This window comes from Elephas maximus, chromosome 5 (genome assembly GCF_024166365.1).
Source record: "Elephas maximus indicus isolate mEleMax1 chromosome 5, mEleMax1 primary haplotype, whole genome shotgun sequence".
Classification (NCBI taxonomy): Eukaryota; Metazoa; Chordata; class Mammalia; order Proboscidea; family Elephantidae; genus Elephas; species Elephas maximus.
Genome location: NC_064823.1, coordinates 18076383 through 18098866, shown reverse-complemented (window position 1 = coordinate 18098866; position 22484 = coordinate 18076383). Strand labels below are relative to the sequence as shown.

Below are 22484 nucleotides of genomic sequence, written 5' to 3'. Positions count from 1 at the left end.
GTTTGGTTTGGTTCATAGGCCTGGTCTACGGTGAAGTTGGTGTCAGTGTAGTAACCATGAAGTTGGAGTCCTAACAGCTGTCAAGCACAGTCACAGTTGCAATTGTTGTATGTTGTTAGAGTTGAATATTGCCCACACTTTCTATTCATGATGACTCCTGACACCAACACCAGCTTCACTGTAGACCAGGTCATAGCCTCCTATATGGCATTGTTTTGAGCAGTAAATCATAAAAGTGAATATCCGTGAGTAAACATCTGAGAATAACATCAGCAAGTTATACACTGCAACATTGTATTCAGTACATATTACTAACAATAAGATGTACAAAAAACAAAGGAGTCGTAAGTGCAGTTCATCATAACTTGAGTATGTCATAAGTCGGAAAATACTGGTATTTATTTATAATATATATTATGTATTTTATATAAATTATTCTACCTTTGCAAACCCATGACAAAATAACCCTATATTATGTTTTTATATGATTTTAAGACCATGGATTTTTAACCTTATGTCAGTCAGAGGGAAGAAGAGTAAATGACATGTATTCTATTCCCATTTATATAAAATGATTGTATGTACGTGTGTACATAAAAGGATGAATTATAGTCTCCAACTAGAAATCTGGTCAACATAAATTCCTTTTTGTCTCTCATCTCATCTAATCAATTCTATAGTTCTGGTGATTCTCAAGTGTTTTTTCTACTTTCCGTCTCTTTTACCGTTGCCTTAGTTTAGTCTCTTATCTTTGTCTGGAGTCCTGAAACAGCCTCCTAACTGATCCTCCTGCCTTGAGTCTTGTCTACTTAAATCCATCTTATGTTTACTTGCCAGAGTAGGTCTATCCAGGGATATCTGACATATAAACCTTCAAAACTCAGTTCTGGAATTTCCTCTATCAGAAAGTCTTCTCTGCCCTCACCCTCAACCCCAGGCTAAGTTAGGTGGCTCTTGATATGCCTCTGTCTTGCATTTACGATGCACAGATGTCGTGAATTCTTTCTTAGTTTCTGTAGCCTACTAGATGAAGGCAGAAACTGACATTTTCATCATTGTAATTCTGGCAGTTAGCACAGGGTCTGGCTCTACAGTTGAATGCTACTGCCCTCGTCTGCCCCCTGCGTGGATCTTTGACGCATTCAAATTTCAGAGGTTAAGATGAACAATTTTTATATTTAGCAGAGCAGAAAAAAATGTTTCTTTGGAGTCATACATCTCTGATTCAAATACTATACCATATTGCAAGGGTGAGAGATATAAGGCTGAAAGTTTCATTCAGTGTTTAAATTGATCTGTATCTTGATAACTAATGTATAATTCTATAATTTTTTATTATGATATTTACATTGTGCCATTTTAAATTATGGTGCATTGTTATATAAATTGTTACGGTGGAGACAAAGTTATTTAGACTATCTGAAATCAGAGTAGAGCTGCAGAGTTATTAAATATTGACTACTACAGGTGCAGATAGGTATGATCGAAACAACTGATATATGATTAATAATCTACAGTAAGCGGTGCTGAGTACCTAAAATGATGCCAGGCACCAGGGACCAACAAGTGCTGAAGAAATATTAGTTTTGATATTCTGGGGCTAGTTATGCCTTTTTTTTTTTTTTTTTTAAACCACTCATATGTAGTTTGGTGCAGTAGTCAAGAGTCCGGCTGCTAACCAAAAGGTCAGCAGTTCGAATCCACCAGCTGCTCCTTGGAAACCCAGTGGGGCAGTTCTTCTCTGTCCTGTAGGGTTGCTATGAGTCAGAATCGACTCAAAGGAAACAGGTTTGGTTTTGTTTTTCATTTGTAGTTGAAAATTCTTTTGTTAATTATCAGCCACAGATCAGGGTGGTGGTTCGTTTCAGAGCTGAGTAATAGCATAGTGTATTATTGGGACTAACTTTAACCGTATTTAATAAGAGCTATTTAACTGTTGACAGTATGAGAGTTGCTAGTAAACACTGCAGAAAACAGAAATGTCTTCTCTCTGATTGAAGGATTAGAGCACAAATTATACCCTCTCAAGCTGGGATATTAAAGCTCGTGTTTCTGAAAAGACTGCCCAGATGTTAGTTTTTCTACTGTGACCACATTTACTTTAAAGAAGAGATGTTTGAAAGGTAAACTGTTTATAACAGTGAGTAGGGAAGAGTATATGATTAGGTTTGTTACCATAAGATGACTATCTTTTTAATAGTATTTTTGATACTGTTTCAGTCCTTTTAATAGCAGTAATTTTGTTTTTTCAATGACCTACTTCTCAGTAAAAAGTTCTTTACAATCACGTGGTAGATTATGTAATATGTGGTTTACTTTTCCTACTACAATTATTCGTAAAAAAAAGTTTTACTGAAATTATAGATTTTAGAAGTGATCATTTTTAGCCGTGATGGTACACTGGTTGTTTTCAACAAGAATTTTAGTTCATGGTGAAGTGGGTGTGTCTTTTTTGAAAATTTTATTTATTGTATAAGCAAAATGTATTAATAATGGCAGGCTTTAACTTTTTAATGTGACAGCTTTGCTGAATAATTTCTGTGCAAATAGAATCTTTTCATGTGTAGTTTCCATATGGTTTGTTTCTGTGAATGTAATTGTATAATCAATTGCTAATTTAAATTAACATCTAATAAAATTATCTAAAATGAATAATCACAGAGTGCCTGAATTAAAAGCAACAGTAAAACTTTAGATTCTAGAAGGGAGCCATCTCTTACTTTTTTTTTTTTTTTCCTATCACTACACTTTTTGATTCCCTCTCCCCCAACTCTTCATTCTTCAACGTTCCGTAAATACCTCCTATAGGAAATTACACTCATGCTCACAGTGAAGAAGTAAAGGGCCCCTGAAATACACAAAGAACTTTCAGCCCCTCCAAACTTGCTGCCTCCCCCCAAGACATAACTGATTTTCTTATCTTGGGCTACTTTTCAGATTATCTTTTTTTCTCTCTCTTCATAGTGACCTTAAGCCTGAATGGCTGGACAGTGTACACAAAAATGGAGAGCTATTTTATTTGGAATTGAGTGAGGATGAAGAAGAAACCCTTCTACCCGAGACACCGGCTGTGAATCATGTTAGGTTCAGTGAAAATGAGATTATTATCGAAGAGGATGATTACAAAGAAGGGAAAAAATATGAGCCCAAACTCAAGCGGTTTACCAAAATTCTGAAAAGTAAAAGACTTTTGCCCAAGCGCTACAATAAAAAAAGTAGCAATGACACTGGGCCAGTATCCATTCTAAAGCATCAGTCAAATCAGAAACCAGGAGTCACTGTCCAGCAGCGATACAAAGACGTGAATGTTTATATAAACCCCAAAAAGCTAACTGTCGCCAAAGCCAAGGAGCAGCTCAAGCTTCTGGAGGTACTGGTTGGGATTATCCATCAGACCAAGTGGAGCTGGAGAAGAACTGGGAAACAGGGAGGTGGAGAGAGGCTTGTGGTTCATGGCCTACTGCCTGGTGGATCTGCTATGAAGAGTGGTCAGATACTAATTGGTAAGTGTTGCTGGTGAACTTCTGTTATTATTTGCAGAAATAAATGAAAATGATAATACCTTGTGAGAGGTGTGATAAAAACAAAATTACATACAGTACAGTAATTAACGATACTTGGGGCAGTGGTGAAATTGTTAAGCATGGTGTGCTACAAGGCAGAGTATCCTAAAATAAGTATGTAAATGTGCTTAATATGCATGTGCCTTGGTCGGGCCAGGGAATAGCTTAACTAATTCTGTATTTCAAGTTTTCAATTATGTAATTTTATTTCATCTTGGTTATACTTGCCAACAAGGAAAAGAAAATAGGTTGATCGTATAGTGATAATTTAGGTTTGAATGGCCTATGTCCAGTAACATGGTACAAAAATATACAATTTATGAATAAAAATACCTTTAAATTATATGTTTGCACTTGAGTATGCTAAGTTCTTGGAGTGGTTTTAAACTGTTTCATTTGGCATATTTAGCAACAGTGGTGTTATACATAAATTTCCTTTTAAGGTTGACTAAGTTGGTAGCAATGTTATTGCTCAGTTAAAGATAAGCTAGTCAAATGTGAGGTTGTATTACCAATGATACTTAAAAGCTGTTGTTACGAATCTCAGATGGTCTTTGTCTTTTCCCGAGTGAGAATACACGCGAAAGACAAACTTTATCTTCAACAAGTTTTATTTTGCTTGAGTCAAGCAAAAGGAGTCAGTGGGGGACTAAGCCTCTCCAAAAGGCTGACTCAAAAAAGGAACCAAACCTAGGGCTTATATGGGTTCGGTGGAGACAATAGAGTAATGAGTATTTAGTGGGCTTATTTCAAGGGGCGAGTACCTCTCAGAATGGCCAAAAACCAAGCCAAACCAAACCCAGTGCCGTCGAGTCGATTCCAACTCATACCGACCCTATAGGACAGAGTAGAACTGCCCCATAGAGTTTCCAAGAAGCGCCTGGCGGATTTGAACTGCTGACCCTTTCATCAGCAGCTATAGCACTTACCCACTACGCCACCAGGGTTTCCCTCAGAATGACAGTGCATGTTAATCAGGTTGTGCACGCGCCTAGAATCCAAGATGGAACACACTAGTATTCAAGATGGAGTCCTCTTGGTAGCCCTTAGCATCACTTATTATGAGATGTAGCGCAAGTGCACTGATCTTTGACACTGCATTGCCATCTTTGGAGTGCTAAGGAAGGTTAAACAGCAGTCACCCTTTGTTCTGCACATGGGGGAGCCTCTAAAGCCTCTAAAGGGACTAGAAAAACACTAAGAAGGAGATTGTAATTCACAGGTTCTTTCAACCTTATCTCATATTGACAGGGTGTGGTTCCTGTTTACCCAACTCCTAGACGGTAATCTTTTAACAGCTCTTCTGTTCTGCCAGCACAGTTAACCCTATCTGTCTCACTATTAACAGTTCTAAAAGCTAATAGTCTTTTAAGTTGACCCAGCCTATAAGTCTTAGATAAGGAACTATTGTATATATCTTAGAAATATTTTAAAATATTTCTTTAAGTCTGAATTTCATTAGTTTGTTTACTGATTTAACAAATATTTCTTTAACATCTTCTAAGGCTAGGAGTGCAAAGATTAATGATCCAATTATTCCTCTAAAGGAGCTCATATTGTAGTGGAAGAGAGGGATCACAAATAGATAGTTTTACAGAGGAGTTTATAAGGAGGGTCCTATGGAATCATGTAGGAAGGGCATCTGTGGCAATGTGTGTTCCAAAATGGTCGCAACAATATCTACATTTTCTTCTTACGATGTAATGTTGATACCCCTCCCATGGAGAGGTATGGTCTGTGTTCCCTCCCCTTGAGTCTGGGTGGGCCTGTGACTGTAGTGGAAGTCGTTCTGTGTGACTTGTGAGGTTGGATCAAAAAAGTTGATACAGCTTCTGCCTGGTTCTTCTGGGGATGCTCATTCATAGAACCCAGTTACCCTGCTGTGAGGAACATAGGCCACTTGCAGAGGCTATCAGTAGCATTATGGCTGGTAGCCCCAGCTGAGGCACCAGCTGCCACCACTCTGCAGTACCAGGTACCAGACATGTGAGTGAAGAAGTCTTCAAGACATCCCCAGCCCAAACCACCTTCTAACTGCAGCTGCATGAAGAATCCTACTGAGAAAACCAGCGGAGCCCAGTCAACTCCCAGAACCATGAGAGATGATAAATAATTGTTTTCAGCACTACGTTTTTGGGTGATTTGTTATACAGCAGTAGATAACTGGAACAGGTGCTAATGCATAGATTCTGTTAGATCCTTCAATTTTTTTGTAAAATGACACGTCTTAGTTTGCTAGGGCTGCCATCCAAAATACCGCAAAGTGGGTAGCTTTAAAGAACAGAAATTGTTTTCTCACAGTTCTGGAGGCTGGAAGTCCAGATTTGGGATGTCTCCCTGTTCATTGTAGGAGAGGATCCTTCCCTGTCTCTAGTCCCGGGCGTCTCTTGGCATTCCTTGGCTTGTAGATGGACCCTCACAGGATGTCCTCCTCCTGTGTGAAGCTGACTCTGTGTCCTCCTCTTTTATGAGACACCAGTCATATAGGATTAGGATGCACCCTACTCAAATATGACTTAACTGATTAGTATTTTCAAAAAAAGATCCTATTTTCACAAACAAGGTTGTATTCACAGGTAACGAGTTAGGACATCAGTATATCTTTTTGGTGGACACAATTCAATCCATAAGTAAACTAAACTCAATAAACTAAAATATCTTTAAGGATTGTTTTTTTAGTTTTGTAAAAGGAAGCCAGTATTCCTGCTTATGAAATCCTGCTTGATTGTTTGTTGACCACTATAGTTTTAGGATCCCATGGGATGGGAAACTGTAGCTAAATGCATTCTGTTTACACTTAGATGGGGCCTCTGTTCCAAATGCCTGTTTGAACTGGGTCAGACAGAGCTTTAAAATTCATTTTACTTTTTTCCCTTGAAACCTAGCAGAGAGGTGATGATAACCCGTAAGCCACCTATTCTACTTTTTCTATCCTGTGATCCTTCTGTCTGCAGAACTGTCTAGGGATGAGAGTTACTTCTAGGCCTGTTCATTTTACACCATCTTTATATTTTTATATAGGAGAAAAGAGAATGAGCCATAGGGTGGAAGAGAGCTTCTACCATGGTAGTCCTACTGTTTATCTTTAAGGACTGTGTGACTTCCTTTGGCCTTTGTTAGCACACCTCCTCACTGACAGTGAAGGAGGCGTACAGAAGCCAGTAGTTTCTTCTAAAGGTTAGACTTTGGAATCAGCACCTTCAAATAAATGTCATTCGTTTACAAACATACATCGAATGCTGTTATGGACTGAATTGTATCCCCTCCAAAATATGTGTTGTAAATCCTAACCTCTATGGCTGTGGTTGTAATCCCATTGGGGAATGGGTTGTATTTGTTATGTTAATGAAGCAGAATTAGTGTAGGATGTATCTTGAGTCAATTTCCTTTGAGACATAAAGAGATTAAACAAGCAAGCGAGAGAAGCAGAGATGGGGGCAGAGAGATGCCAAGCCACATGAAGATCGCTCAGGAGCAGAAGCTTAGAAGAGACAAGGACCTTCCTTCAGGGCCAACAGAGAGAGAGAGCCTTCCCCTAGACCTGGCACCCTGATTTCAGACTTCTAGCCTCCTAAACTATGAGAAAATAAATTTCTGTTTGGTAAAGCCATCCACTTGTGGCGCTTCTGTTATAGCAGGACTAGATAACTAAGACAAATGCCTACTATGTACCAAGCACCACATCCATATTTTCCTCCAGGCAAACACACACATGTATGTATGACTTATCCTCACAATAGAAAGCTTAAAGGTAAGAGAGCAATGTGTATAAATTGTGGAGACACTCAAGAAGTATCCATATGGTGAAAAAAGAGAAATTTGATTCACCATACATAAAAATCAATTTTGAGTAGATGGTGCATCTAATTATGAAAGATAATAAAACTTCTAGAAGAAATGAGCGAACATGTTGAAGTCTTCGGAAAGATTTATTAAATAGCACTAAGTACGAGATAAAAGATAAATTGGCATACATTAAAATTAAGAATTGGGGTTCATCAAAAAGACTCAATTGTAAGAGTGAAAAGACAGACTTCATATAACTGACAGAGGGCTTTTATAAAAAGAACTGCACATCGATAGCAAAAATATAGACAACCCAGTTAAACAATGAACAAGAAACCCGAATAGATACTTCATAAAAGAGGATCTCCAAATGGCCAATAGCATGTGAAAGGGTTTTCAACCTCATTATTCATCAGAGAAATACAAATTAAAGCCACAGTGAGGTACCAGTACACAGACTGTAGTGCTGCTAAAATTAAAATGACTGATGATACCAAGTGCTGGAGAGGATATGAAGCAATGGGAATGCTCAAACACTGCAGACGAGAAGCCACTTTGGAAAAGTGTTTTGGCAGTATCTGTTAAAACTGAATGTATATATCCCCTGTGATCTAACAGTTCTATTTCTAGGTGTGAACATAAATGCAATAAAAGACATGTACGTAAATGTTCTTGGCAGTATTATTTGTAATAGCTAAAAATTGGAAACAACTCAGGTGTCTCAATAGAATGGATAAATTGTATAATATTTACACAGCAGGATACAGTAATGTAACTACAGGTAGTCCCCAGCTTATGATGGGGCTCCATTCTGATGACGCCACCCTAAGTTCTGAAGTAAGTTGGATGCCTCACCTTTCTTTGTAGTTTTCATTATTATTGCCTTTTACTATCAATATCTTTATAAATCCGATCTTTATGTCTTTGGGAGGTGGTGTGAGAATGATAACATCAGCAAATTGTGGTCTGTAACACTGTATGTAGTACATGTTACCAACAATAAGAAGTACCGAAAAAAAGGATGGTTCAAAGTGTGATTCGTGGTGACTCAAAACTCAAATGCATCTTAAGTCAGGCCCGTACAGCTACATGTGACGACATGAATGTTGAGCAAAAGACAGGCACAAATAGGCAAGACTAATTTATCTAAAATGTGCACTTTTCTGCTTATATATTAAATAGCAATAAAGTTAGAAAAATGAAGCTAGTGATGTCAACTTCATAATAGAAAAAAGTTCGTGATTTACTAGTAAGTCGAAAAAAGTGATTTGTCAGGATAAAATGATTATTTCATCCTTGGTGCATAGCAAAATGCCTAGCTTGTAAGTAAAAAAAAAAAAAAAAAAGCTTGTAAGTAGCCCTCAAAAACATTTATTGAATGAATGAATAAACTATGTAAAAAGAAAATATAAAAACCGGAAAATTCTAGTAGTATTTTTGAGTTAGTGTGCTGGCATTATGGGTAATGGTTTTCTGTTTTTTCAATTTTGTTTTAAATTTTATGATTATGTTTTTATATTTTTTAAATTACATATTTTAGGAAGAAAGATTGGATCATTTTAATATGGTAATGGGCTTAGCTAATCCTATAAGATGTTCATATGACAGAAATTTCTCACCTATTTCTTTCATACTTACCTTTTGCACTGTGACCTACAGTTGAACTGTGAAGTAACCTCTCTAATCTTTAACATTCACTGTCTCTGTTAGGTGTTTTTTTGTTTGGCTGGTTGATTGATTGAGTTTTTTGTAAAATATAGGGTGTGTTAATTTTTTTCTCTTTGCGGTAGTAATAGTGTATAATTAGTGTAAACAGTCTAGAAAATACAGTTAAGCAAAAAAGAAAAGTTCATACAACCAAAGGCAACATTTTGATGCATATCCTTTCTTTTTCCTACACTTATATGTAATAATTTTGTTTCAAAAATAATTTATCTTACTATGTATATACCTTGTATCAGTAAACAGCCTTTTGCGCATGTATTTTCATAGCCCCTAATGCCTTGTGTAGTAGCCCTTTAGGACACATTTGTTGGTTGATGCCTCACCTTTCTTTGTAGTTTTCATTATTATTGCCTTTTATTATCAATATCTTTATAAATCCGATCTTTATGTCTTTGGGAGGTGGTGTGAGAATGATAACATCAGCAAATTGTGGTCTGTAACACTGACCACACCCGTTGCCTTTGGGTCGATTCCAACTCATAGCGACCTTATAGGAAAGAGTAGTACTGCCCCATACGGTTTCCAAGGAGCGCCTGGTGGATTCGAACTGCCGATTTTTTGGTTAGCAGCCGTAGCTCTTAACCACTATGCTACCAGGGTTTCCTGATGTTAAGTAGATGCTGAGAAATTGATGGATTTTCTCAAATAATTGACTTTACTTTCAGGAATTAATTTAACCACTGTGATGAAACTGATTTCACCTCTTTTTTTGTGTTTTTTTTTTTAATTGTGCTTTAAGTGAAAGTTTACAGTTCTAGTTTCTCATACAAAAATTTATGCATATATTGTTACGTGGCCCTAGCTGCTCTCCCTATAATGTGACGGCACACTTCTTTCCACCGCACATTTCCCATGTTCATTCAACCAGATCCTGTCACTTTCTGCCCTCTTGTCTCGCCTCCGGACAGGAGCTGCCCGTTTAATCTCATGTATCTACTTCAGCTGAGAAGCATTCTCTTCACGAGTATCATTTTATGTCTTATAGTCCAGTCTAATCTTTGTCTGAAGAGTTGGCTTTGGGAATGGTTTCAGTTCAGGACTAAGAGAGTCTGGGGGCCATGTCTTCCGGGACCCCTCCATTCTCAGTCAGACCATTAAGTCTGGTCTTCTTAGTAAAATTTGAGTTCTGCACCCCACTTTTCTCCTGCTCCATCAGAGACTCTCTGTTGTATTCCCTGTCAGGGCGGTCATTGGTGATAGCCAGGCACCATCTAGTTCTTCTGGTCTCAGCTAATGGAGCCTCTGATTTATGTGGCCCTTGAAACTAATCTCAACTCTTTATGTTTTATTTAATTCTTCAGTATAAGATTCAGTGATAAAATTTTCTTCCTATTTCTACCTATGAATAACTTCCAGATCACTTCTTATTTAAATAATTCAAACTAATTTGTAAAGTCCATTTTCTTTCAGTCTTTGAATTGGAACAGAGCATACTAATGACTCCGCAAGTACTTGCTGAGAAAGAACTTTTCTGGAGCGCAGGGAGCCCGCCACCCCTGAGTCACTTCACAGAGGTGCTCAGAAAACTTCAAGGAAGAGAAGGGAATGGCGGTGTGAGAAGTGAAAATACTTCTTTTATAGAATGGGAAAACTTTCTGCTAAACATTTTAAAAATTTAGGTATGCTTTGCTTTAAAATTCATTTTCATATTTTTTATCATGGTACACATCTCCTACTTTTAAAGGTTTGTTTGACTTGATACTTTCAGTGGATCCTCCCTGTAACACTCAGTTGTAGAATTGGATTCATCAGGGTTTGGAGAGAGAGAGTTATTTGAGACATTATCCAATGGAGTTTGAGTTAATGGGGGAGAAAGTTTAAAATGTTTTCACTATTTAAGGTGTTCTCCTCAAACTGGTCGTGAGTGACAGAAACTCAGAGACAACAGGACCCACTGTTAGAATGGTCCAAAGTGGTTTTGTTTTACACTGTTACTTCTATATTATGCTCATTGTTCCTTTTTTTTTTTTACTGCGACTATAAGTAATTTGATATAGTACTCCTGCTTAACCTCTTCTTCGAGAGGACCTAGGAGGAGTCCTGGTGGCATAGTGGTTAAGAGCTCAACTGCTAACCAAAAGGTCATCAGTTCAAATCCACCATCCGCTCCTTGGAAACCCTGTGGGGCAGCTCTGTTCTATCCTATAGGGTCGCTGTGAGTCAGAATCAACTTGACAGCAACAGATTTTTTGAGTTAGGAGGGGACATGTGGCATTTATTTTTCATGTTGAACTGATGTTAGAAGTTCATTTAATTTTGCCATCTCTTACTTTAAAAAAAAAAAACTACCAGGTTACCCAAAGTGCTGCAATGGTTGACTGTCATAACTAGTCAACACCCACACTGGCAGACCTCTCAGTAGAATTGCTTCTCTTGAGCTTCTAAACCTAGAGCAGGTCTCTGTGAGCCTTCAGAGGATGGCCTCAGACTCCTCCTGCTCACTCTGACTTAGTCCTTTCACCATACCATAGAAGAGCAAGGAGAGTGAGGACGTTCATTTCAAAACTGTGTTTAAAGCTTACAGTGTATTTAGACCACATTTGGTAGCTTTTGACTTAAAAAAACAAAAAAAGGTGGGAATGAAGGGGTATAAGAGAAGAGAGGAGAAGAAGGGGGACAGGGAAGGAGAAAAAGAAGGAAGGGAGGGAGGGAGATATGGAGGGAGGGTGTTGTGGGTTTTGATACCAGAGAATCAGATTGGGATGCACAGTGGTTAAGCGTTTGGCGGCTAACCCAAAGGTAGACGTTTCAAACCCACCAGCCACTCCGTGGGAGAAAGATGTGGCAGTCTGTTTCTGTAAAGACTACAGTCTCGGAAACCCTATGGGGTTGTCCTACTCTGTCCTATAGGGTAACTATGAGTCAGAATTGACTCGACGGCAATGGGTTAGTGTATTATATTCTGGGTTGTCAGAGGTTAAAGTTGTATGATCCCTATCTCAGATTTATTATTTTGTTTTGCTTTGTTTTTATACAGGGTATAGAGTATTAAAATGTGTGGTAAGCTTGTCTGTGTTGCCTTCTTTGCAGGAAGAGCATGAGAACACAGGATAATATATCTAGTCTCACAGCTCTAAATATCATCTAGGTACTGATGACTCCCAAATTTATGTCTCCAGCCTGACTTCAGCAGCTCCATTTACACATCTAATAAGCATCTCTAACTGAACTTGTCCATAGCTGAATTCCTGAGCCTCTCCCTCAAACCAATTTCTCCTTCAGTCTTCCCCATCTTAGTTCTTGGCAAAGCCAGTTGCTTAGGACAAGAGTCCTGGAGTCATCCTCTTTCACTTGCCATTCCCACTCACCGAAAAGATAATCCAGGACAAAATTCTCAGTACCTCAGCTTGCAAGATGTGCAGAAACATGGGAGGCCCATGGAAAATTGTCTCCTAACACTGTTTTACATATATGCATGTTTGTCATCTGCTTCCCACCCCCCTCAAAGAATATTAAACTCCATGAGGGCAGAGGTGTTTGTCTGTTTTGTTCAATTCTATATCTGCAGTGCCTAGGCCTGTGCCTGGCACACAGTAGATGCTCAGTTAATATTTGTCATGTGCGAATAATGAATATGAATTATTGGACCAGTTTCCTAATGATATATATAGGAACAATGAGAAAAAAATAACTTTAATGTGTATACAGTTCTCCTATAGCTCAGTGATGTTTTAACATTATCTTTAATTATACTGGGAAAGTAAATTTCCATTTTAATGCTGATCTTTATTTTTATTAAAGCGACCAAATTTGATAAACATACACATCTAAAGAAAAACCATGGAAAAGTAGATTTTTACCAAAATGTGCTGTGGGTTTTTATATGATTGGGGCTTTGAAACAAATAGCTGTGTGTAGACACAGATCGGTAATAACAGCGTATACCACAGTATATTGAGTTATGATGTACCACATGGATTTGATTACAATTTCTGCTTTTACTTCTGAATTCGTGGTGGGGGGGGCAGTCTCAGTGGTTAGATTCAGTTTTCTTAAATGCAGTACTTGGTTTATGGTACAAATTTTCCATTTGTCCTTTGGGTTTACATAATTCTTTCAGTTGTATCAAAAATGGGAATATTCATCTCTTTAAATATTCATAAATTGCATTTAGTTATCCATCATAGTTTAGGAAAAGAATGGGATTGGGAGCTAACTCTGCCACTAATAAGCTGTATAACTTTGGACAAGTCCCTGAATGTCTGTACCACATTTTCCATTGTGCTTTGAAGGGATCAGATCAGAATAGATGCTTTCTGATGTTCCAGTACTAGATGTCGTTAAAAAAAAAAACAAACCAAACCCAGTGCCGTCGAGTTGATTCTGACTCATAGGTGTTATTAGCCTTTGGATATTCACACAGCTATCTTTTATTGTTTTTCTGGTTTAAGGTGATGTCCTTGTTGCCGTGAATGATGTTGATGTGACCACTGAGAACATAGAGAGAGTTCTGTCTTGTATTCCAGGACCTATGCAGGTATGGACATTCTTTTTCTCTATTTTATGATGAATTACGTAAAGTAAATGCATCTCGTACTTTAATTATTTTCCAGGATTCTGAAAATTATCATGTATAATGGATGAGTTACACTTTTACACTTGGATATTTTAAAAACTTTAGCCCTTGCTAACATTTTATCCTTTCAGGGACTGTTCCGAAAAGAGAAATACCTACACACAAAACTCATCCTAAGAAAAGCAGAAACAACAACAATACAAAACCCAACAAAACATACATAATTACTAACTTGCCATTATAACTATCATATGTGCCAATGAAAATCCAGTTCCTAGGAAAGTCAGTTTAAACAGCCATGGAATTTTCTATCTCTGGCTTACTAAAATCACTGTTTTTTTTAAATGTGGTTTTATTTATTTTAAAAACTAATTATACTGTTTTTTTGATAGTCTGTTATTCAGTTTATCCTTAGACATGAGCTTTTGTCTAGCCATGTAATGAATTACTTTTCATTCCTTAATAGGTAAGAATAAATCTCTTACATTATGAATATGTTATTTTGGTACTCTAAGCATTGATATGTTATATCAGAGATGACATTTTTAGGTCATTGGATGCATTTTGAAAGTGCTCTATCTTCTACTTATGAATGCTCAGCTCTTACTAGCATCAAGAATTAGCTTTCTCTCCTTTGGGGAGTAGGGAGGCTGATATGCTTTAGGTAAGTGAGAGGGTCAGCCAGGCAACGAGAGGATAAGGGTTGATCAGGAAGAAAAACAGAATACTCGATAAATCTTATCTGCGTGTGATTTGAGTTACTGAAATAATAGGAACCGTGATAAAATTTCTTGTCTTCTAAGAAATAAGATTACCCTTCTGATGCTCACTTCCTTCCTTAAAAAGGAAAAAAATATATGTAAGTGTAAATTTACCTTTTTTTGGAAATAGAGAATGAAGGTGCTGGAATAATTATGGTAGCCAGTGACCAGCGTGTGCCTAGGAATGGAAACAGAGATTTAGATGGAGACAGGGTAGTGTCAGAAATACTTAACAATCAGGCAGACACCAGCCATAGCCCTGGAGCGAGGTACGCAGTTATCCTCTTTAGTTGCTAGATGTGGGGAGGTCCTAGAGTAAGTCAATGTACAAGGGTACCTCAGGGGGCTCAGATAGCAACTACTAACCAATTAGTAATGAAAAGTTGCAGTATTTTAACAACTGAAACAGCTTCACCCATGTAAACTGGCTGTGCATCAGCCCTGAGTGAGGGCTCCCCCTTTCTTGCCTAGGTCAGTTGCAAGCCTACTGCCAGTATTGGTAGAGTTTAACCACATCTCTCCTATCTTCAAGAAAAGAAAAATTATGTTTACACGGGAGTCACTTTATAAAAGTTTAATTAACATTTCAAAATTCAGCTGAGCACACTTGGCAAAGAAAAGAATAATGATTTAAATATTTGAGAACAATTCCACCCACCATTTACTTGTCCTCCTTGGGCGTGAAATCCGAGCCATGTATCTGCTGTTTGCCCAGTTAGGCTCTTACAACACGAGCATCTTACTGCAGTAAGTGTGATTCTGAATTTAAAGACACAGATATATGGAAACCCTGGTAGCATAGTGCTTATATCTCATGCCAAAATGAAGAAAAAGCTGTTGGATTTCCTGGATTGAGAGAGTGTGTTGGCCTCCAGTGAGGCCTTGTCTTTCTAATATAACTTAAAGGGGATTTTGAAATTATATGCAATTTTAGAATGTTATCCTTTTATGAGACATATATTATTAAAATCTTTGTTATAAAAGAAGTAAAAATATAACTTTTCTTATTGTGAAAGTAACACATGGTCATTGTACAAATTTTGGAAAATTACAGAAGAGTAAGGGATGAAATCTATTAGAATCCCACCACCTGGAGATACCTACTGTTAACTTTTTGGAATATTTCATTCTAGTTTTCCCCCCTGAGTGTAGGTATGTATCTATTGTGTCAGTATGTGTGTATGTGTATGTTTTACTAGCAGAATTGGCTTCAAACCTGTGCCATACTCAAAAGCAAGCACCAGCATTTAGAGCAATATATCTTTTAGTAAAGATATAATAAATAGTTAAACTTCCTTTGAGTAGAAACTGCATTTAATTTATAAGCCTCATTTTTCTTCTGTTGTTAGTGCTGAAAGGGAGAGGAAACCCTGTAAGTTCTTCACTACTAGCCATTTTCCCTAGGCCGTGTGTCATGGATTAAATTATGTCCCCCCCAAAAAACGTGTGTATCAATTTGGCTGGGCCAGGATTCCCAATATTGTGTGGCTGACCTCCATTTTGTGATTGTAATTTTATGTTAACGGGATTAAGGTTGGATTTTAACACCCTTACTAAGGTCATATCCCTGATCCAATATAAAGGAAGTTTCCCTAGGGTGTGGCCTGTACCACCTTTTATCTTACAAGAGATGAAAGGGAAGCAAGCAGAGAGTGGGAGACCTCATACCACTGATAAAGCAGTGCTGGGAACAGAGTGTGTCCCTTGGACCCAAGGTCCCTGCGTGGAGAAGCTCCTAGTCGGGGAAGAGAAGGCCAACAGAGAGAGAGCCTTCCCGTCGAGCTGACACCCTGAATTTGGACTTTTAGCCTGCTTTACTGTGAAGAAATAAATTCCTCTTTATTAAAGCCATCCACCTGTGGTATTTCTGTTTTGGCAGCAGTAGATGACTAAGACAGTGTGTAAACCAGGAATGGAGCAATGAGGTTCAGGGAGGAGGAGCAGCATTTAATAATTCCATTAGTCTTCGTAACAATCTGTAACATTTTGCTGATCATTATTCCTGTTGTATACATGAAGGAAGATAGTCTAAGAGATTTAATGATTTGTCCAAGGTTGCAGAATTAATAAATCAAAGAACTAGAACTCAGACTGCCTCCAAAGTGTGATCCTTCCCCTTCACACACGACCTGTGTAGATCATCGTGTTTGCATCCTCTTGTTCTTGCTGGGCCCGAACTAACGGGGGTGAACCTGCCCCAGAAAAAGCTGTTTGACCAGATTGCTATCTGTAGCATTGGCAACAGTTACGCAAGCAATAAGAGGAGGATGCTGTTTTATAAAATATACCAAAAGAGACTTTTTAACATTTAAATCTGTAAATATCAAACAATAACATTTTATATTCAGAGTATAAAAATGGCCTGAAAGCTTCTTATCATCTAACAGAAGATGACCTAGGAAATCGTGTAATGTGGTAGAAAGGTCTGTAAAGAGAAGGAAGTCAGTGAGTAAGTTAACTCTGTGAGTAAGTTCCGAAACTCTTCTGGGTTTTGATTTGCTCATCTATAACCAGAGAGGATTTGAGAGGGTAACCTCTGAACCTAGTTCCAACCCTGCAATTCTGTATTTACCTTTAAATAATTTGTTAAAAACAGATTTAGTATATAGAACACAATTCAGAGTGAGGTACAAAAAGGTACAAAAAATCCAAATCATTTCTTTCAAAACAAAGTTTTAACATTCCGCGAAACAGTTGTCTTTGGGTCTGTGTCAATATCATGAAAGGCACAAAAGGCTGCAGAATTGTTCAGACTAAGGCAGACTGAAGCGACATCCAACTAAATGCAATAGGTAATCCTTGATCTACCCTGGATCACAGTGGGGGACAGCTCTATTGAGGAAATGTGGGTGTGTACTTTATTAGATAATAGTAGTATATTTAATATTACAGTTCCTAAGTGTGGTAATTGTATTGCAGTTGTGTAGGAAGATGCCATTGCTCTTAGGAAATATACACTGACAAACTTAGGGATGAGGTATTAAAACATCTGCAAATAACCCTCAAGTGGTTCAGCCAAAAATTGTTTTACATATATCTCGTAGAGGGTCTCTGATTTTTTATGGTTTTGTTTAGCTTGCTTAAGAAGAAAGAGAGGGAGAAAGCAACCATGACAAAATGTTAATTGGTGAATCTGGGTGAGGGATAGATACGTGTTCTTTGAAGTCTTCTTGCAACTTTTCTGTAGCTTTGAAGTTTTTTTAAATAAAAAGTTGTTTTTCGTTTTTCCTTTTTTTTAAGGGGGGGTTAGACATTTAAGTGACAAGAACAAAGGTGTGAGTACCCTTCTAACTGCTGACTTTTGTAGCCTTCATCTCTATTGCAGCTTTGTGGTGGTGGTGGTGTTAGTTGCCATTGAGTCTGTTCTAACTCACGGCAACCCCGTGTGTGCAGAGTAGAACTCCGTAAGGTTTTCAAGGTTGTGATCACCAGGCCTGTCTTCCGAGGCATCTCTGGGTGGGTTCAAACCACCAGCCTTTTGGCTATGGTTGAGCACTTCACTGTTCTGCCCCAGCCACCCATTTATTAAACAAGCACATAATTGTGTGTATACTATACACCACCGTTCCCTGGCTTGATCAGAGAGCTTGGGTCCCAACTCTGCAGCTGACTAGAATTTACTGCACTAAGCACTGGGTCATAGCTGGTTTTCCTAGAGCTTTGCAGGCAAGCGACTCCTTTTCTAGGAGGTCAGCCTGCAAAGTATTAGTCTTGGTGAAGTTAACTGTTTATCTCTCAGGTTCTTAAGACTTAGGCCTGAGGGAGAGGGCTAAGGCTTCTTAAAGGGGATAATACTTTGATAGAACCTTTTACCTCTTATTAGTTCCTTATTACATAAAAGTGATATGGATATATACTGTAGGAAAATTAGAGAACAGACTAGCAAAAAAGTGTTTTTAATATTTTTTTAAATCTTCTCTATTCTCAGAACCCAGAAATAATCTTCTATATCAATATTTTAAAATAGAGGACTAATGCTAGCTTAGGAAGTAAAGAAAGGCTGCCGTGAGCATTGTGTTCTTTTAAAGAATTTACTATATGGGATTAAATTGTTAACAGCAACTCGAAAGGTTAGATAGGAAGCTTAGGTGGAAGAGAGTTTATGTCAATAGGGGAGGAACAAATCAGAAAAGGAGAGTGAGAATGACTGCACAATTTGAAGAATATAATCAGTGTCACTGTACTGTACATGTAGAGATTGTTGAATTGGTGTATGTTTTCCTGTGTGTATTATCAACAACAATAAAAAGCAAATGGAGGGCTTTTACAATCAGGTTTGCATTTTAGGAATGTATCACTCCGGAGAGGGTGGGGGTGTGTAAGAGTAGAAGTCAGGAAACCAGGTGGTCAGCTTCACGCTAGTGCAGAAGAGAGGTCCAAGCAAAGACATTGGCCATAGGGATGAAGGGGAATGAGTGAATTAGACTTAAGATATACAGGAAGCAAAGGGGACAGTACTTCCTGTAGGAGAAGAGAAGTACAAGATGCATTCCAGTTTTTATCTTGAGTAGCTCGGTGAGATTGCCTAAGAAGAGAAGAGGATTAAGGAGAGAACCTTTAATAATCTGCTGAGTCGGTCAGATTTGATTCCTTTGGAATTGTGACCAGAGAATATTGAAAGTGCCCACCAGTTGGTAACCAAAGGAGAAAGGATTGGACGTGCAGAGAGAAGCCTGGATATTGTGAGAGAAAGATGGTACAGACTGTGAGGCAGAAGTGGAGAGACTGGCCGTCCTCTGTGACTGCTTCAGATTTTCCTCAAGTCCCATCCGTGAAGAATATGATAGCTAAAGGGTCCAGAGAGGATTTGTTTGTTTTGATGTTAGAGGCTGAGGAGACATTGCTTATAAAATTTGATGGGTTGAAGACAGATGTAGAAAGAGGGAATAATGGTCTTTAGAAGTGATGATTTATAGATCAGATCCTTGGACCTAAACTAGGAGGGAAGGAGAACAGGATGCACAAATAAAAAAATTTTTGGAGGGTCATAGAAGATGAGAGATTTTACTCCTGAAGTTCCACTGTTTCCTTCCTGATACGTAAGGCAAGGCATCTGTTGTGTGCTGGGGTGGAGAAGTGGGTTAGGAACTTAAGGAGACTGGTAGAAGTTTGAAATGACTGTTGTGGAGATGAGAGACCTGTAGTGTTTTGAGGGCCCAGTTCAGATTAGAGAGAATGAATTTGCCCCGGCAATTTTTTTTTTTCCTTTTTCCTCTCAAATAGCATTAGCAGTAGGAGTGCCTGAGTGGAAAGAGTATGGTTGTGTTGTGCTAAAGCTGGAGGTTTGCAGAATGGGAGTGTAGGATCTATAAGTGAGTTCAGGAGTTTGGAATGGTGATGCGATGAGACTTTCCAAAGTTACTGAAGTAATGGACCATGGGAATAAGTCTATTTTAAGCCTTACAGTGAAATTAAGATTAGTCTTTGTAGAAAGCATCAGTGATGAAACTCATCACTGGATAGTCTGTGGAGAAACAACAGAAAATTTTTTTAAAAGAAGTTTCATATAAACTCTCTTGATTTAAAACTTAAAATTTCTTATAAGGCACATAATATCCTTAATATTTATGTACATCATTTTTTTTTAATTGCAACTAACTCCTCGTTTGATCGTCTAACTCATCCTTTATCTTTTTATCAAGGCAAACACATTTCCTGACATTTATAGCTATTTAACCTGAAAGTTTTTCAAAATGCCTTGCTTAAGTGTAATTATATTTGCATGATGGAGCCAACTTTACCTCAGTCAGAAGAATGGCGGCTAAAATAGTTCCTGGGAGAATTTTAATGAATGGTTCCTTGGTGTGGGTTTTGTGTGGGTTTTTGTCATGGTGAGGGGAGAAGTCCTTGTACCACAGAAAAGAAGTGCTGTCATTTGCCAAGTACAGCATTAAACTTAGTTTTCAGTTATGTTGTTTTTCTCAAAGCATAGCAAATCAGTTTTAAATTTTAGGTTGTTGTTGCTGCATAAAGTAAAATTAGTGAATTTTTATTTTTAAGCTTAACAGCTCATTTCCCTCTTGTCATTTTTTGGTTAGTCACACCCTATCTTTTGACATCTCCACCCATAAGAATCCCATATGGGAAAGATGCTCTCCCTGTCCTGAGACACTTTCTCTGAGCATCTGTCTTCTCCCTGTTCACCACTGATTAGATATAGCCCTCACAGACACTCCAGAGGACACATCTTGTGCTTCCTCGGATCAGATTTCTCTCCTTCCACTTGGCTTGTACACGTAGCTCCTCTCTAAAGCCCAGCATCAGGGGATGATCTTAGAAGCCCCTACCTGACCCTGGTGGCGTAGTGATTAAGTGCTACAGCTGCTAACCAAAAGGTCGGCAGTTCAGATCTACCAGGCGCTCCTTGGAAACTCTATAGGGCAGTTCTACTCTGTCCTTTAGGGTCACCGTGAGTCAGAATCGACTCAGCGGCAATGGATTTTTTTGGCTGTCCTACCACAAGTCCCTGGATGGCGCAAATAGTTAACACTCAGCTACTAAACAAAAAGTTGGTGGTTTAAATTCACCCAGAGGCGCCTCTGAAGAAGGGCCTAGCAGTGTACTTCCGAAGGATCACAGCCATTGAAAACCCTGTGGAGCATACTCTGATACACATGGGGTCTCCATGATTTGGAATTGGCGGGATGGCCACCAGTTTGGTTTTTTCAGTTGTATTGTGTCACGAAGTCTGTAACCAGGATTTCCCCAAATTCTGATGATTTCGCACATTTACAGGTAACACCATCAATGGCTCCTAGATAAGAGAACCCCCTGACCACCAAGCTGTTCAGTTCCTCAGATCCCTGTTCAAGAATTTTGTATACATTTTTGAAATTATTTTAAATGTTTTGTAAAGGAAGATGATCATCAGACTCCAGAGTGGGCCAAAAGAGTACAGACTTAAGATTTTCAGAATGGTCCAAATCAGAAGAATTTCATGAAGATCTTCTTCATTCCTAAGCTCTATAACTTAATTTACTGTTATTTAATTTGATACAGATTACTACTAGTCTTGACCTATTTCATCTTCATGTGAAGATACATACTGATGAGTTTGGAACCCGTTATCTCTTCTTTCTAGTTGTTTATAAAATAAAACCTGAGGCTTACTTTAGAAAAGTTGTGTATTTAACTTAATTCACCTTAGGTACACAGTGATCACTTAAACCAAACTAAACCAGTTGCCGTCAAATCCATTCCAACCTAATGCCACAGTCTGCTACATGTAAGCAAAATTGAATGCCACCGTAAACAGTCACTCCTCGCCAACAGAAACGACTATCTAGTTTTTTCTTTTTCCTTGGAATTAATCATCCAGAAAGATTTATTTTACACATTGGTTAAGGGTAGGGTTGAATAGCCGATTAGTGTAATTACTGCCCGTAAGTTGTACACCTGTAAAAAGTTGAATTGGCAAAAGTTGTGTGATAGATATTTTTACAATGACACACACACACAAAAAAAAGAATAGCAGCTGAGGCTGTTTATATATAACCAAAAACCTCATGGAATTTGGTTCCTTGGTTTGGAGGTTTAGGATCCCGGTTTCTTGGGACAGTCCAGTTAATTGGCCTAATAATGTGTTTAGTGCTTCTGCTCTACCTCCTAATTTGTTGTGTCTTAAACGCTTGCCAGCAAGGGATGGGGATGAAAAAACACTAAATGGACAATAGATAAGTTGTAACATTGGTAAAGGGTAATAACAGCACGCTATACTGGGGAAGCCAGCACGACTTGTACAAGGCAAGGTCATCGAAGTTCCATAGATACATCCAAACTCCCTGAGGACTGAATTGCTAGGCTGAGGGCTGTGGGAACCATGGTCTCGGGGAACATCTAGCTCAATTAGCATAACAGCATATAAAGAAAATGTTCTACATTCTACTTTGGTGAGTAGTGTCTTGGGCCTTAAAAGCCTGTGAACAGTCATCTAAGATACAACACTGGTCTCACCCCTTCAGGAGCAAGGGAGAATGAAGAAAATAAAGACACAAGGGAAAGATTAGTCCCGAAGGACTAACGGACCACATCTATCGAGGCCTCCACCAGACTGAGTCCAGCACAACTAGATGGTGCCTGGTTACCACCATTGACTGCTCTGACAGAGATCACAATAGAGGGTCCCAGACAGAG

At 38.4% G+C, this 22484-nt stretch overlaps 1 protein-coding gene across 1 annotated transcript in view; it reads left to right on the top strand.

Moving 5' to 3' along the window:
* The window catches only part of INTU (inturned planar cell polarity protein), an 85471-nt gene that overhangs the window by 5389 nt on the left and 57598 nt on the right, over positions 1–22484 (top strand). Inside the window, exons 2-3 of the mRNA XM_049885364.1 lie at positions 2965–3503; positions 13466–13551. Coding sequence (XP_049741321.1) covers positions 2965–3503; positions 13466–13551 — 625 coding nt within the window. The remainder of the gene's footprint in view (positions 1–2964; positions 3504–13465; positions 13552–22484) is intronic.